Consider the following 12,792-nt stretch of genomic DNA (forward strand, 5'->3'; position numbering starts at 1 on the left):
CTTAATCCGTAGTTGGACGCGCGTCCATAACCCATTATGCAATAAGGGAATTAGCGGGTCCAAACCAGCGCAAAGCTAATAGCGCTCATCATATGTAAATACCATGTTGATGAGGTTATTAGCTATTCTCCCTTATGTAAAAAATAAATGTGCGCCTGATGCACACATTTTTACTGTCATAAATTAACGCCAGCCCTGGAGCTGGCGTTGTCTTGAGGAGCCCCAAAAGTTAACAGAAAAGCAGAAAATACTGCTTTTCTGTAGTTCTTCTGACTTAATATCACGGTGATATTAAGTCGGAGGAACTGAAAAAAAGGAGTAACAAAAAAAAAATGTTTTTAAAAAGTTGCTGGCGGTCAGGTTAGGAAAATGGATGCTCAATTAACAAGCGTCCATTATTCTAACCCGTGCACAGCCAAGGAGGCACTGGGGATGCAGAATTTACCCTAGCACCTCCTTAATGCAGTGGCTCATTTGCCTACTGCATTGCGTGCCCAGGAGAAGAGGATGGGCGTGCCTTAGGAAAGCAGGCGCTTAATCGTGATCGCCTGTTTTTCGCGCGCTGATATTGCATCGGCCTGACAGAAAAGAGAGCAGCCACTTTTCTCCCTAATGCACCCCTCCTCTCTTGTTCCCCCTCCCCACCCCCCAACTCCTCCTGTGTTGCACTGAATAAGGGGAAGGGGTGATATTGAAGCAGTAACTGCAGAGCAAAGAACAGACACAAAAAGAAAAAGGCGTGAATTAGCACAAGTTTGGAAGCTGTGAGCAGTATTGTCAATTGTTAAGGTTCCAACCTGGTCTTGATGAATGGATCACAACTTTCAAACTTCTACAAATTCAACCCCTTTTTGTGTCCATTACCAAGGCCTTAATTTCTGGCAGAACAACCCAGAACGGCGTTCTGCCACTTTTTTTCTAGGACCCAAAAAATCGGAGCTGAGCCGACAGTGTACATCAGTTCTGGCTCCCTTGAGGAAACAGAACAGACCCAGTAATTGCATGGATCACTTATGGCCCCTCATCCCTTGAAGGAAGCAGAGCTGCTTACCCTGAGACAAGGGTAGCCACATGGCTTTGATTTGGATATGTGTACGTGTGTGTGTATGTGAGAGAGCGAGCGTGCGATCACGCCTGATCCTGGCCCCGCCCCTTTGCACAGGTCTAAACTGGTTCTGGCCCCACCCAGCTCACTTCCCCTCCACAGTTCCACTTCCTTTCTGTCTACAGGTTAAGCCCTGGGCACAGCTGCTTTTATATTATGGGCTATGGAGATCTTCGAGATCTTCTCAGCAAGCCCTGTTGACAGTGTCGGCATGCCCATCGGCGCAACTGGCATGTACTACAAAATGTGCATTTTCGTGCTTTGCTCCAGTATTGTGGATTGCTTTTCCACTGAATATTTGGTTCAATTCAATTATTTTACATTTTCATAAGAAGATGAAGACCCGGCCCTTCCAGCAAATTTTCGTGTAACCTGCGAGGGAGGAGATCCCTGTGGATTATAGGGTCTTAAGGTGTTCCATCTGCATGGAGGGATTCTGTCCAGGCTTACTCTTCTACGGGGGGGGGGGGGGGGGGGTTGCTTGTGCAAGGAAGAGAGGGGAGGGGTATTTTGGGGAGTGAGCGATGGTATAAATTTCAGGGTTTATATTGTTTGATTATTTATTTCATTACTAGCGGACCCCTGCCACGCGTTGCGGTGGCTGAGTCAGATTCTTTGCCCTCCCTGCCCCTTCCCCCTTGGTCACTCCCCCCTCCTTCCCTCCCCTGTCCCCACTCCAACTCTGTCCCCTCACACTCACCTCTCCCCTCATTCTTCCTTCCCTTACAGTTACCTCGCTCCTCATTCTCCCTCCCCTCACTGTCACCTCAGTGACTCCCCACCTGGTGAGGGCTGTTTTGTAACCTTTCGGAGATGGTGCACATTTTGTGTATGTGTTTGTGTGTGCCCTCCCCCTTTGCACCCCAAAGTATTCCCCACAGAAACGTTGTGTTTATATAAGCCTCCCCCACCCTCCCCTCCCCCCCCAGGCCGGTGAAATAGACTAACCCACAAGAGTTGCAGAATCTCGGAACTGCCCCCTGGCCCCCTCCCCCCGAACATGGACGCAAGAACATCCCCACGCCCCCCCCCCCTGCAGGCCCGACGATACTTTTCAAAAATGGTAGTCTGTGGAGCAGGTGTTCGTTCTGGCATGGAAGTTTTGGCGCCGGGCCCTCGAGGTGGAGCAATAGGAGTGGTCGTCTCGCTGAGATAGTAAGGACGAAGGTGCGCCGGTTGCCAGTTCAGAAAATGGCGTCGACGGGCCCTCGCCCTTACTATGTCACATGCGCTACTGCCGCTATTGGCGTTCCCGAGTGTCCTAGTAAGGGAAAGAGCCGTCGGCGCCATTTTGATTGCTGGCAGCCAACAGCCATAGTGTATACGATGTGTCCCGGAGCGGTGTTCCCCCCCCCCCCCCCCCCCCCGCTGGAGCAGCCCGAACTATTCTGCAGTTTTCCATGCGTTCTGAGGTTGAGGGCAGTAAGTAGAAAAGTCATGTGCGTGGGGGGGGTGTGAGGAGGGTGTTTGTGTGTGAGTTCGTAGGGTGTGGGAATTGCAAACATGTGGCATGTGAGTGGCCTCCCGGTGTAGCATGCTGGAATTTTGTGGGTTTTTTGAGTTGTGTGAAATAAGTACAATTGGCATGTGTGCGGGGGGATGTGAGGAGGGTAGTTTTGTGTCTGCTCGGAGGGTGTGTGAATCGCAAACATTGGTTCCGTGTGTGTGGGGTGTGAGCATTTGTGCAAGGTGTAAGAGCTTCCGCTTACGTCCACCAGATGTCGCTGTTTTGTGGAACCAAATTTTAAACTTTTTTACCAGCCCCCGGTGTGACATATATGTAATGTAAGTGTAGAAGATCCTTGCCGTATGTGAGGTGAAACTTGTGTCCAAATTTGAACGCAATCGGTTAAGTGGTTGCTGAGATTAGCAATTTGGTACAAACTATTTAACATTTTTATTTATATAGATTTATCTGGTTTTTTTATTCCGCTTTTTGGTACTTCAAAGCAGATTACATTCAGGTACTGTAGTTGTTTCTTGTACATAACATAGTAATGACAGCAGAAAAAGACCAAATAGTCCATCCAGTCTGCCCAGCAAGTTTCTATGGTAGTAACTGCCGCTCCGTGCAGGTTACCCTTAAACCTTATGTTAAGGGTAGTAATATTTACAATCAAAACCAAGCACCTGTCAAACTCATAAGAAAGTACAGCTAGCAATATTTTTATGGGGTGAGCAGCCTTCTTGATAATTCAGACAATGCTGCTTGAACATGCCTTGCTTTTGGACTTAGCCAAAGAAGCAGTCCTTGTGTTTTATCCCTAATGTCTGTGTATCTGTACCCTGAACCATAAGTCAGGGCCTAGCGTAGGCCGTTTGAATCCAATTCCCCTATTTTCCCCCACCGTCGAAGTGGAGAGCGATGTTGCAGTTGTGTCAAAAGAATGAAAGCTAATTGGTTAAGGGTAGTAATCTTGATCGTTTCTGTAAAGGGTAGTAACTGCTGCTCCATGTAGCTTACCCCCATACACCCTATTTTCATTTCCAACCTCTAGCCTTTAGGGATCCAGTGTTTATCCCATTCCTTTTTGAATTTGTTTACTGTTTTCGTCCTCACCACTTCTTCCGGGAGGGCATTCCAGGCATTCACCATCCTTTCTGTGAAGTAATGTTTCCTGATGTTGATTCTGAGTCGTCCCCCCTGGAGTTTCATTTCGTGACCCCTAACTGTACTCTTTCTTTTCCAATAGAAAAGGTTCGAATTTCGTGCATCAGGGCTCATATTTTTTTTTTTTTAAGGGAAAAAATGTGTATTATATATTTTTGTTTTGTGTTTTGGGGTTTATATATTTTATGTAAAGTTATTGTGGAGTTTTTTTATTTGTAGTCTGCTTCATGGTCCATGATGTGAAGCTGGTGATCAAATTTGAATTATAAATAAAATATAGATTGTCACAGAGTGCTGCATAACTTACTCCTGAGCTGCTGGGGAAGAGTAGGGGGTCTTGATACTATATGGACAGTGCCCCATACAGTGCCACCTACACCTAGGTGTGGTATATGTAGAGTGTTACGACATGCCTCAGAATTTTGAGCGGGATGAAGTCCAAGGCTGAGAGCTATTAGCAACTGGAAGCTCTATCTACATCCTTCTCCGTGAACCCTGAAGTGTGCTGTTGCTTATGTTACGCATATATTGTCACGTTATGCAGGTGTATAATGCATATATTATGCGGTATTATATTGCATATATTATGCATTGTATCATTTAAATGAGCCAAAGTCTGGACATACATTCGCTGAAGAATCTCTTTTCAGTTTTACAATTAACTTTAAATATGTTTAAAGCATCCTATGGACACTTTATATTTCATATTTTATTTTATTGTTATTTTATACCTGTAAATTGTTCAATTGTATATCAACTTGCTTAGTGCTAAAAAAAAAAAAAAAGGAAATACATCAAATTCAATAATACACATACACCCGCCAGAGAAGCTGCCAGGCTGAAGTGGTAGGAGCTGATGAGTGAGAGGATCTGGAGGGGGTAGGGAGGAAGTGAACAAAAAGAATGGGGATTGTGGGGCCTGGAGGGGTGTGACTGAACCGTGGGGTGGGGGGATGGAGGTGTTTTCGGGGGGGGAAACCAGGTAAGTGGTGAGGGTTTGTTAGGGGGGAGGGAGGGAAAGAAACAGTGTATGGGAGGAAGTGAATCCAGGTGAATGGGGGGAATTGGAGGAGAGGAGGAAGTGAAAGAGGGAGAGTAAGGGGATCAAAGGGGCTTTGGAAAGGGCAATAAGGGAAAGAGGGGATGGGGTGATGTGGGGGCTGTGACTTCCTTCATTCTCCCCATCCCTATTCCTTCCTCTTTCCTCCTCCTATTCATCATCGCAATATTCTCTCCTTCTCTTCCACCCTTATTCCCAATATTCCCTTTCTTCTAGCCTCCCCTTCCCCGATCTTCCCATCTCCTCCCCTCTCCTGATACCAGTTCCCTCCCTCCCTCTTCTTCTCTCCTCACTGAATTTCCCCTCTCCTCACTCTCCATATGAACATAAGAACATGCCATAATGGGTCAGACCAAGGGTCCATCAAGCCCAGTATCCTGTTTCCAACAGAGGCCAAACCAGGCTACAAGAACCTGGCAAGTACCCAAACAGATAAATCACAAGTTACTATTGTTTATTAATTGCCATCATTGCAGTTTTCTATTATCTGAGAGAGTAAATAACCAATTTACATTAACTTATTCAAGTCCTTTCATGATTTTGTAGACTTCTATCATATCCCTCCTCAGTCGTCTCTTCTCCAAACTGAACAGCCATAACCTCTTCAGCCTTTCCTCATAGGGCAGCCGTTTCATGCCCCTTATCATTTTGATTGCCCTTCTCTGCACTTTCTCCAGTGCAGCTATATCCTATTTGAGATGCGGTGACCAGAATTGTACACAGTATTCAAGGTGCGGTCTCACCATAGAGCGATACAGAGGCATTATGACATCCTCAGTTTTATTCACCATTCCCTTTCTAATAATTCCCAACATTCTGTTTGCTTTTTTGACTGCCGCAGCACACTGGGCCGACGATTTCAATGTGTTATCCACTATGACGCCTAGATCTCTTTCATGGGTGCTAACTCCTAAGCTAGAACCTAACATAGTGTAACTACAGCAAGGGTTATTTTTCCCTATATGCATCACTTTGCACTTGTCTACGTTAAATTTCATCTGCCATTTGGATGCCCAATCTTCCAGTCTCGCAAGGTCCTCCTGCCATTCATCACAATCCGCTTGTGATTTAACTACTCTGAATAATTTTTTGTCATCCCCAAATTTGATCACCTCACTCATTGTACTCCTTTCCAGATCATTTATATATATATTAAAAAGCACCGGTCAAAGTACAGATCCCTGAGGCACTCCACTGTTTTATCTTTTTCCACTGTGAAAACTGACCATTTAATCCTACTTTCTGTTTTCTGTCTTTTAACCAGTTTGTAATCCACGAAAGGACATCGCCTCCTATCCCATGACTTTTTAGTTTTCTTAGAAGCCTCTCGTGCAGGACTTTGTCGAACGCCTTCTGAAAATCCAAACACACCACATCTACCGGTTCTCCATCTCTTCTTTCTCTACCCCTCCTGCCTAAGATTCCTTCTTTATTTCCTTCCTCTGCAATCTCCTTCCCATTCCCAGATCCCTTCCCCTTCTTCCTCCCCAGCCCCAATCACTGAGATCCATTTGCATCTAAAGAACCAAGTAAATTAACTGAACACAGATGTGTCAGAAAATGACTTAATGTATTGTTTTTTACTCTATACAAATTTAAATTTCAAATGTATGCAGATGTATACAAATTTGCCACAGAATCTTGAAAAATCTGCTGCAGGAAACCGGGGCTCTAATAATAGCTAATGCCTTCATTAACATGGCGTTTACATGGAGGTGCATTAACTTGTGTGAACATTTTCTTTTGTGTATGCGAAAATCCTCATTAAATCATGAGTAAACTTGTTGTGATACTGCTTGTGGGCTGTGCCGCAAGCAGCCTCTCATCTCTTCTGCTCCATTGCCTTCTCCCCGACGCGGCCGGGAAGCTGCTGAAGCTCCTGCTGCCGACCTTTAACCGCTCCTCCGTGGCTTGAGTCGCCGCATCCTGGACCACCTATGTGGTCGGGTGACCGCCGAGCTTCTGCCACCCTTCTGCGGCCGGGAGGATATTGCTGCTGCTCTTCCCAAGTGGCCTGGAAGCCACCGCGCTGCCGCAGCTCGGACTGCCACGGACTTGTTCTCCTGCAGTTGCAGGGAGCCGCCAGCATCTATCTGAGGCCCTGTCCTGCGGCCTGGGGCCACCCCTGAACTATCCCTTGCAGCACAGACGCTGCTAGCGGTCTGTCTCTGCTCCTGCCTGCCTCTAGGCGCGTGGCCGCGCCTCTTCACTACATTTAAAGGGCCCGCAGCGGGAAGTGCCTCGGGTCCCACCTGATGACGTCTTCCAGGGCGTCTTCCTGTTAGCCCTATAAAAGGGCTTCCTGGTCAGTTCTGCTTTGCCTTGCATTGGAGTTCTTCGCTCCTGGAAGCCCCATCTTCCAGCACTCCGCCAGGTCTTCATTGGAGTTCCATGTCTTGTCTGGTTCCTGATTCCCTGTCTTGTCCTCATGTTCCAAGTCCTGATGTTCCAAGTCCTGATGTTCCAAGTCTTAGCTGGGGTGAGTAAGGGGTAAAGCCTCGGATAAGCACAGAAGACCCTTAGCTGGGGTGAGTGAGGCTAAATCCTGGGATAAGCACAGAGGATCCTTACTGGAGGGAGTGAGGGGTAAAGTCTGGGATAAAAACAGAGAATCCTTAGCTGGCAAAGTGGCGGGCAAAGCCTGGGATGAGCACAGAAGATCCTTGTTGGGAGGTGGGGAGGGGGAAGCACAGAGGATCCTTAGCTTGGGGAGAAAGCCAGGGAGAAGTACAAAAGATTCTTAGTTTAGTGAGGAAGTGATGGGGTAAAGTTTGGGAGATGCACAGAGGATTCTTAGCTGGGGGGAAGTGAGGGGAAAACCTAGGGGAAATACAGAGGTTCTTCACCTGAGGGAGTGGGGAGTAAAACCTGATATCAGGTCAGCTCTGCAGTGTTGCATCAGGAATGGCAGTCTACAGTCATCTGCTAGCATTGGGTACGTTAATATAATCTATGTCTTGTTTGTAACTACATAGGCAGCACAGACTTGGAAGACAGGGTCAGAGTTCACACGCTGCCTCTGCTAGGTACTCAGGCATATCCCTTCCTCTCTTGTTGTCTCAGGTACCCATTTTGGAAGCTCTTTGGGGCAGGTATTCATTGTAGTTCTGTGTGCATGCATTGCACAGGGCCCAATACATGATCAGGGTTATTAAAGAAATAAACTCCAGAAATACTTTGCAGTTTGTGCATCTTATGAGTTAGAAACCTACATGTTAAGACCTCACAGACTAAATGATAAAATACTTGCATTTAGAGGTTAGGAAAAAAAAATCAGTCTGTTCACATGGGAGACTCAACCCACTCAAGGTGACTCGGTGGCCATCTGTGATTCATACAATGTACACATATCCTGGACAGTCGGCTGAATGCTTCTTCATGTCTTTTCTTGCAGGGCTAGCTTTGCTCCAGCCTGTTTGTCACATGAGATTATCACACGCAGGTGAGTTTGTCTGAATGTCTCTTCAGCTTTCTCGGCCTCTCTTTCTTCCTCCCACTCGTGTAGTGTGTGTGCCTGTGTAGCTGCATTCTCCTGTACTCCCACAGTGTGTGCCCATAGGGCATGCATCCAGTGAGGAGGTGTCTCATCTTTTTTTTTTTGTCATATCTCTTACCACACTTTGGGCCTAATTCACTAAGATCCATATTCAAAAGCCATTTAAATGGATAACTCAAAAGTTACCCGTCTAAATAGCACAATTGGCATATTTAGCCACTTATCCAGCTAAATTATAGCCAGATAAAAAAAGGGGGTGTTTTATGGACATTCTGGGGAGGGGTTGAGTTACCAGGTAACTTAGCCAAATATTGGGTATATCCAGCTTAGTTAGGTGGATAACTTTTAGACCTGCTGCAGAACAGGGCTAAAGTTGTCCAACTTAACACTTACCCAGCTATATTCAAAGGAATATAGCCGGTTAATTTATGTTCCCATTGTAAAAATAAACACCCCCCCCCCCCCCCACTCATACATCACAGGCCTACAGGCCTACCTCCCTCTCACCTGAGTTTCAAAGGCCCTGTGGGGCCGAACTTGCTGCCCCCAAACCAAAATGGCCCATTTCAATGTTTAAAAATAATTATTTTGTCTGGGTGTCTTTCCTCCCCACCCCTTCTCCTGCTTCCCCTTTTGTTTTGTTTTTTAATTTGTAGTCTCCAAACCCTACCCCCCCCCCCCCCACTGCCCACCATAACTCTTTCCCTTTTATGCCCCCCCTGCCCCTTACCTTCCTTTGTAGAAGGTCGTCTCCTGGATCGTGGTAGCCTCCTACCATGATCCTGGCCCAGCGCTTCTACCGTTGCTATGCTACTACGATGGAGGCTACGGCGATCCAGAAGAAGGCCTTCAACCAGGTGTTGCATAACCTTTGCCCTCCCCCATTGTAGCAGTAATCAGAAATCTGATAGAAACATGCAATATGCCATTTTAATAAGCATTCAAAACGGAATTAAACAACATATAATTAACAGTTGGTGTGCCCACCATTAGCTTGTAAAACGGTTTTAAAACGGGCAGGGTATGAATACAACAAATTTTGAAATAAATCGGTAAATTTAATAAGACCAATTCCAAACTTTGACGCAAAGTTTCAGTGGAATAACGTCCCTGGCCACTTTCCTTCAACATTTAAAACTCTCCACCTCATCCTTATTAATGGCTCCTATGTTTTCGGCAGCGTTCAAGTCTGGAGAGGTCCCTGGCCAAAAGTCAATGCCATTTTCTTTAAGCAGCTGTTGGCGTAGCGTTGGCTTGCATGCATGGCGCCTTATCATAAGCAACAGTAGCTTTGCATTCTACCAAAACGTTTCCGGATCATTAAAAAATGGGATAACTTTTTTGACTAAAATTGTATTCCGAAAATAGGCAGCATCCCAAGATTCCCTACCTTCGTTCATTACCCACAACATTTTCTTTACTGGGAACATGACAAAAAGAGCAGTGCAAGTAGGATTTCTGACAGTTTGGCGATAATGTTCCTTGTCGCTGATTTCATTCAAAGTTTTTTTTACCAAACTCTATCATTTTGAAAATTTGGTTTTCAAATTGAACAAATGAAAAATTTGTTGGAAAGCGCTAAATGAAGGAAATCCTCTTCATCCCAATTTCGTAACCAATTCGCCAGCCAGAGCCTGTCTTAGATATGGGTTTCGCTTTTCAATGGTTTTGAAATAAAATGAAACGTCTGGATACTAACCCTGACTCAACAATGATAAACTGTTCCTCTATCAACTTTTTTTCTTCCTCTCATCCAAAATTGTTCGTGCCACCTGGTAACAGCTTTTTATCTGCTTGTTGCTGGAATTTTAATACGTTTTTGGCTTTTTCGAGACAATTTTAGTGATCGACTGTCACCAAATTCTGTAAAACACTCATTGGGAGACTTGCCCCATGTCTTCTGAACCCAGCTTTCACTTCGAGCTAATTTTTCAGCAATCCACCTTTTTGTAATAAAGGTTGATCCAGCATCATGCACCTCACGAAATGCAGTACACTTAATGTGGTCAGTCAGATGCCGTTTTTCGTGATCGTACTTTCCAACCATAAATAATAAATTTAAGTAAAGTATAAGGTACTGTTAAATTCCAAACTGAATGGCCCACAGAATGGTATAAAAATTATTTTAGCGGGATAATTCAATCAGATGCTAGATGAGGAGGCAAAGGTTATGCAGCACCTGGTACAAAGGAAGGTACGGGGCATGAGGACATAAAAGGGAAAGGGTTGGGGTGATGATTTGAAGTCTATGAATTAAAAAAAAAAAAAAAAGTGGGAGCAGGGAGGGGGGACTCCCGGCCAATAATTATTTTTAAATATTGAAATCGGCTGTGTTGGTTTAGGGGCAGCAAAACTGTAGAGCCTTTGAAACTCGGACGGGAGGGAGACAAGGGACAGGTTTGGGCCTGTAGGCCTGCGATGTGGGTGTTTTTTACAACGGGAAAGAAATTTTGTACATAACTGGCAATTTATTCAAAAAAGTATCTGGTTATGTTTAAAGTTATCCCGATGTGGTTAGTCGGATAACTTTAATTGTGGATTTCCGGTGGGACAACTTATCCACTGAATAGCCAACTGAATATTGGCCTCTAAACTTTTTGTTGTATTTCTATACCCCCTTCCTTGGACATAGTCCAGCCCAAAGCAGAACAAAAAAAGATACAATATTTAATTATACATCCTAGGAAAAAAAGACATCATAAAGATATCAACCTAATAAACATTAATAGGAAGGTGCCCAGCTGAAACCTCCCCCATTCTCATGCAGGACAGAGCTACCACCACAACCATTTAAACAACAATAAATTATTTTTAAAAATCCCAACTCTTAATACTCACATACCCACCCAGCCTCCCAAAGTAACTAACATCAGAAAAGAAACTAGCCTGATTTCCAGCGAGGATACGATTCTTATGTCACTCCCGGGGTTGCTGAGGACATCCACTGCAACTGGAGCCAACCCAGAGGGCCTAACCAAAAATAAATAAATAAATTACCTGTCTCGGGTTGTCCTGCCTATTTTAACAAGCCAAAGGGCAGGCCAGCCCAAAATTACAGTGTGTGGTGGCTGCTGTGCCCTTGCTTGAACCTCTGCAAGGAGAGCAGAACAGTTTTGTTGCAATTCCTTTTTCTCCTCTGCTGAGACAGAAAAGTAGTAAAGCCAGCCCGTTGTAGACTCTTCTTTTCTGTGTATCTCTCTTAGGCCCTCGGTGTGCATATCTTTCCCAGGGTTTCTCGTTGTCCTTTTGTGCATATTTGTCATTGACAGGAATGATTTCTGGGTTTAACGTGGATAGGCCTTGTTTTTGTTTGGCTTTTGCAGTCACTGGATGGACATTCAGGTAAAAGGCACCTCATTACCTCGTGCCCTTCACTGCTGGGACCGAAGCCTGCATGACAGTAACAAGAATGGGAAATCCCCCCTGAAAGGCTGCCCACTCCACCTAATAGACAGCTGCCCTTGGCCTCATTGCAATCCCTCGTGTCCAACCATCCGGGATCAACTGAGCGGGCAGGAGATGAATGTGATCCAGTTTCTGATGCACATGGGCTTTGATGTGCAGAAGATGGCACAGCAGCAAGGCCTGGAGCCCACCAAACTCCTGGGAATGCTTAACAGTGGCAGCTAAAAGGATCCTGGTGGGGCGGAATGGACCTTGCCCCTGCCTCTCCCAAAAACTCATCCCAAGTAAAGACACTAAGCTAATACTCCTGTTCTGCAACCTATTACCTCTGACAGCGGGACGCCCAGCCTCAGCTGGGGTCCTCCGTCGCTGCTCTCGCAGGACCTGGAAGACAGAAGGGAGCAGCATTAAACATTAAAATAAACATTATTGGTAGATGTTAGTGAGACTCTCAGCCCATGTGGAAAAGCATTGGATGTTGTCCCGGGCAAAGAGATGTGAAAGAAGGTCACGTGATCTCGCTGGGTCAGTATTTTCACCAAACCACCTCATTGTTTCGGGGGGGAGAGAGGTTCTGCCTCCCCATCCAAACTGGCTGTCATTACTTGACTCATGAGCAAAGAACCACAAGAAGAATGATTGTCTTGGGTATCCTTTTTTTTTTTCTCTCCTGCTATGCTGGAACTAAGGTCCTATTTATTTTATTATGTAAATCATATTTATAAGTGCAGCATGGAGTGGCTGCTCAAAAACTGTAAATAGTGCATGTTTTGTAAAGGGCTTCCTAACTCATTATACTATCAACAGCAAAGTAGCTGCTTCTCTCTCATGACTGCTGGCTACAGCAAAGCTTCCTTGGTATTGTTTGGTTCAGAAAAGACACATTTGCCAAAGCTATGGCGCTGAGCTGATGTTCCCAAGACTAGATTGCAGGGCACACTACAGCTGCTCCTGTCGATCACACCCTGGTCAGAGAGGGGCCCATAGTCACAGGCTTTCTAAGAGACCTGAACCCAGAACTCTCACACCCCCTCTTCTGTAATAAACTCACAGTTCCTGAACATACCCAGGTCAGTCCAGAAAAGTGGGTTTTGTATCCCTACCAGCAGATGGAG

General features: G+C 45.5%; 1 protein-coding gene across 3 annotated transcripts in view; it reads left to right on the forward strand.

Annotated features, from left to right (window-relative positions):
* Positions 1-12,488, forward strand: part of NOTUM (notum, palmitoleoyl-protein carboxylesterase) — a 39,970-nt gene extending 27,482 nt beyond the window's left edge. For all 3 annotated transcript variants that reach the window (XM_029599057.1, XM_029599056.1, XM_029599058.1), the window contains exons 11-12: positions 8,171-8,218; positions 11,596-12,488. In XM_029599057.1, the coding sequence (XP_029454917.1) occupies positions 8,171-8,218; positions 11,596-11,902 (355 nt within the window). In that variant the 3' untranslated portion in view covers positions 11,903-12,488. The remainder of the gene's footprint in view (positions 1-8,170; positions 8,219-11,595) is intronic.
* The last annotated feature ends 304 nt before the right edge of the window (positions 12,489-12,792 follow it).

The sequence above is a fragment of the Rhinatrema bivittatum genome, chromosome 4 (genome assembly GCF_901001135.1).
Source record: "Rhinatrema bivittatum chromosome 4, aRhiBiv1.1, whole genome shotgun sequence".
In the NCBI taxonomy this organism is placed as follows: Eukaryota; Metazoa; Chordata; class Amphibia; order Gymnophiona; family Rhinatrematidae; genus Rhinatrema; species Rhinatrema bivittatum.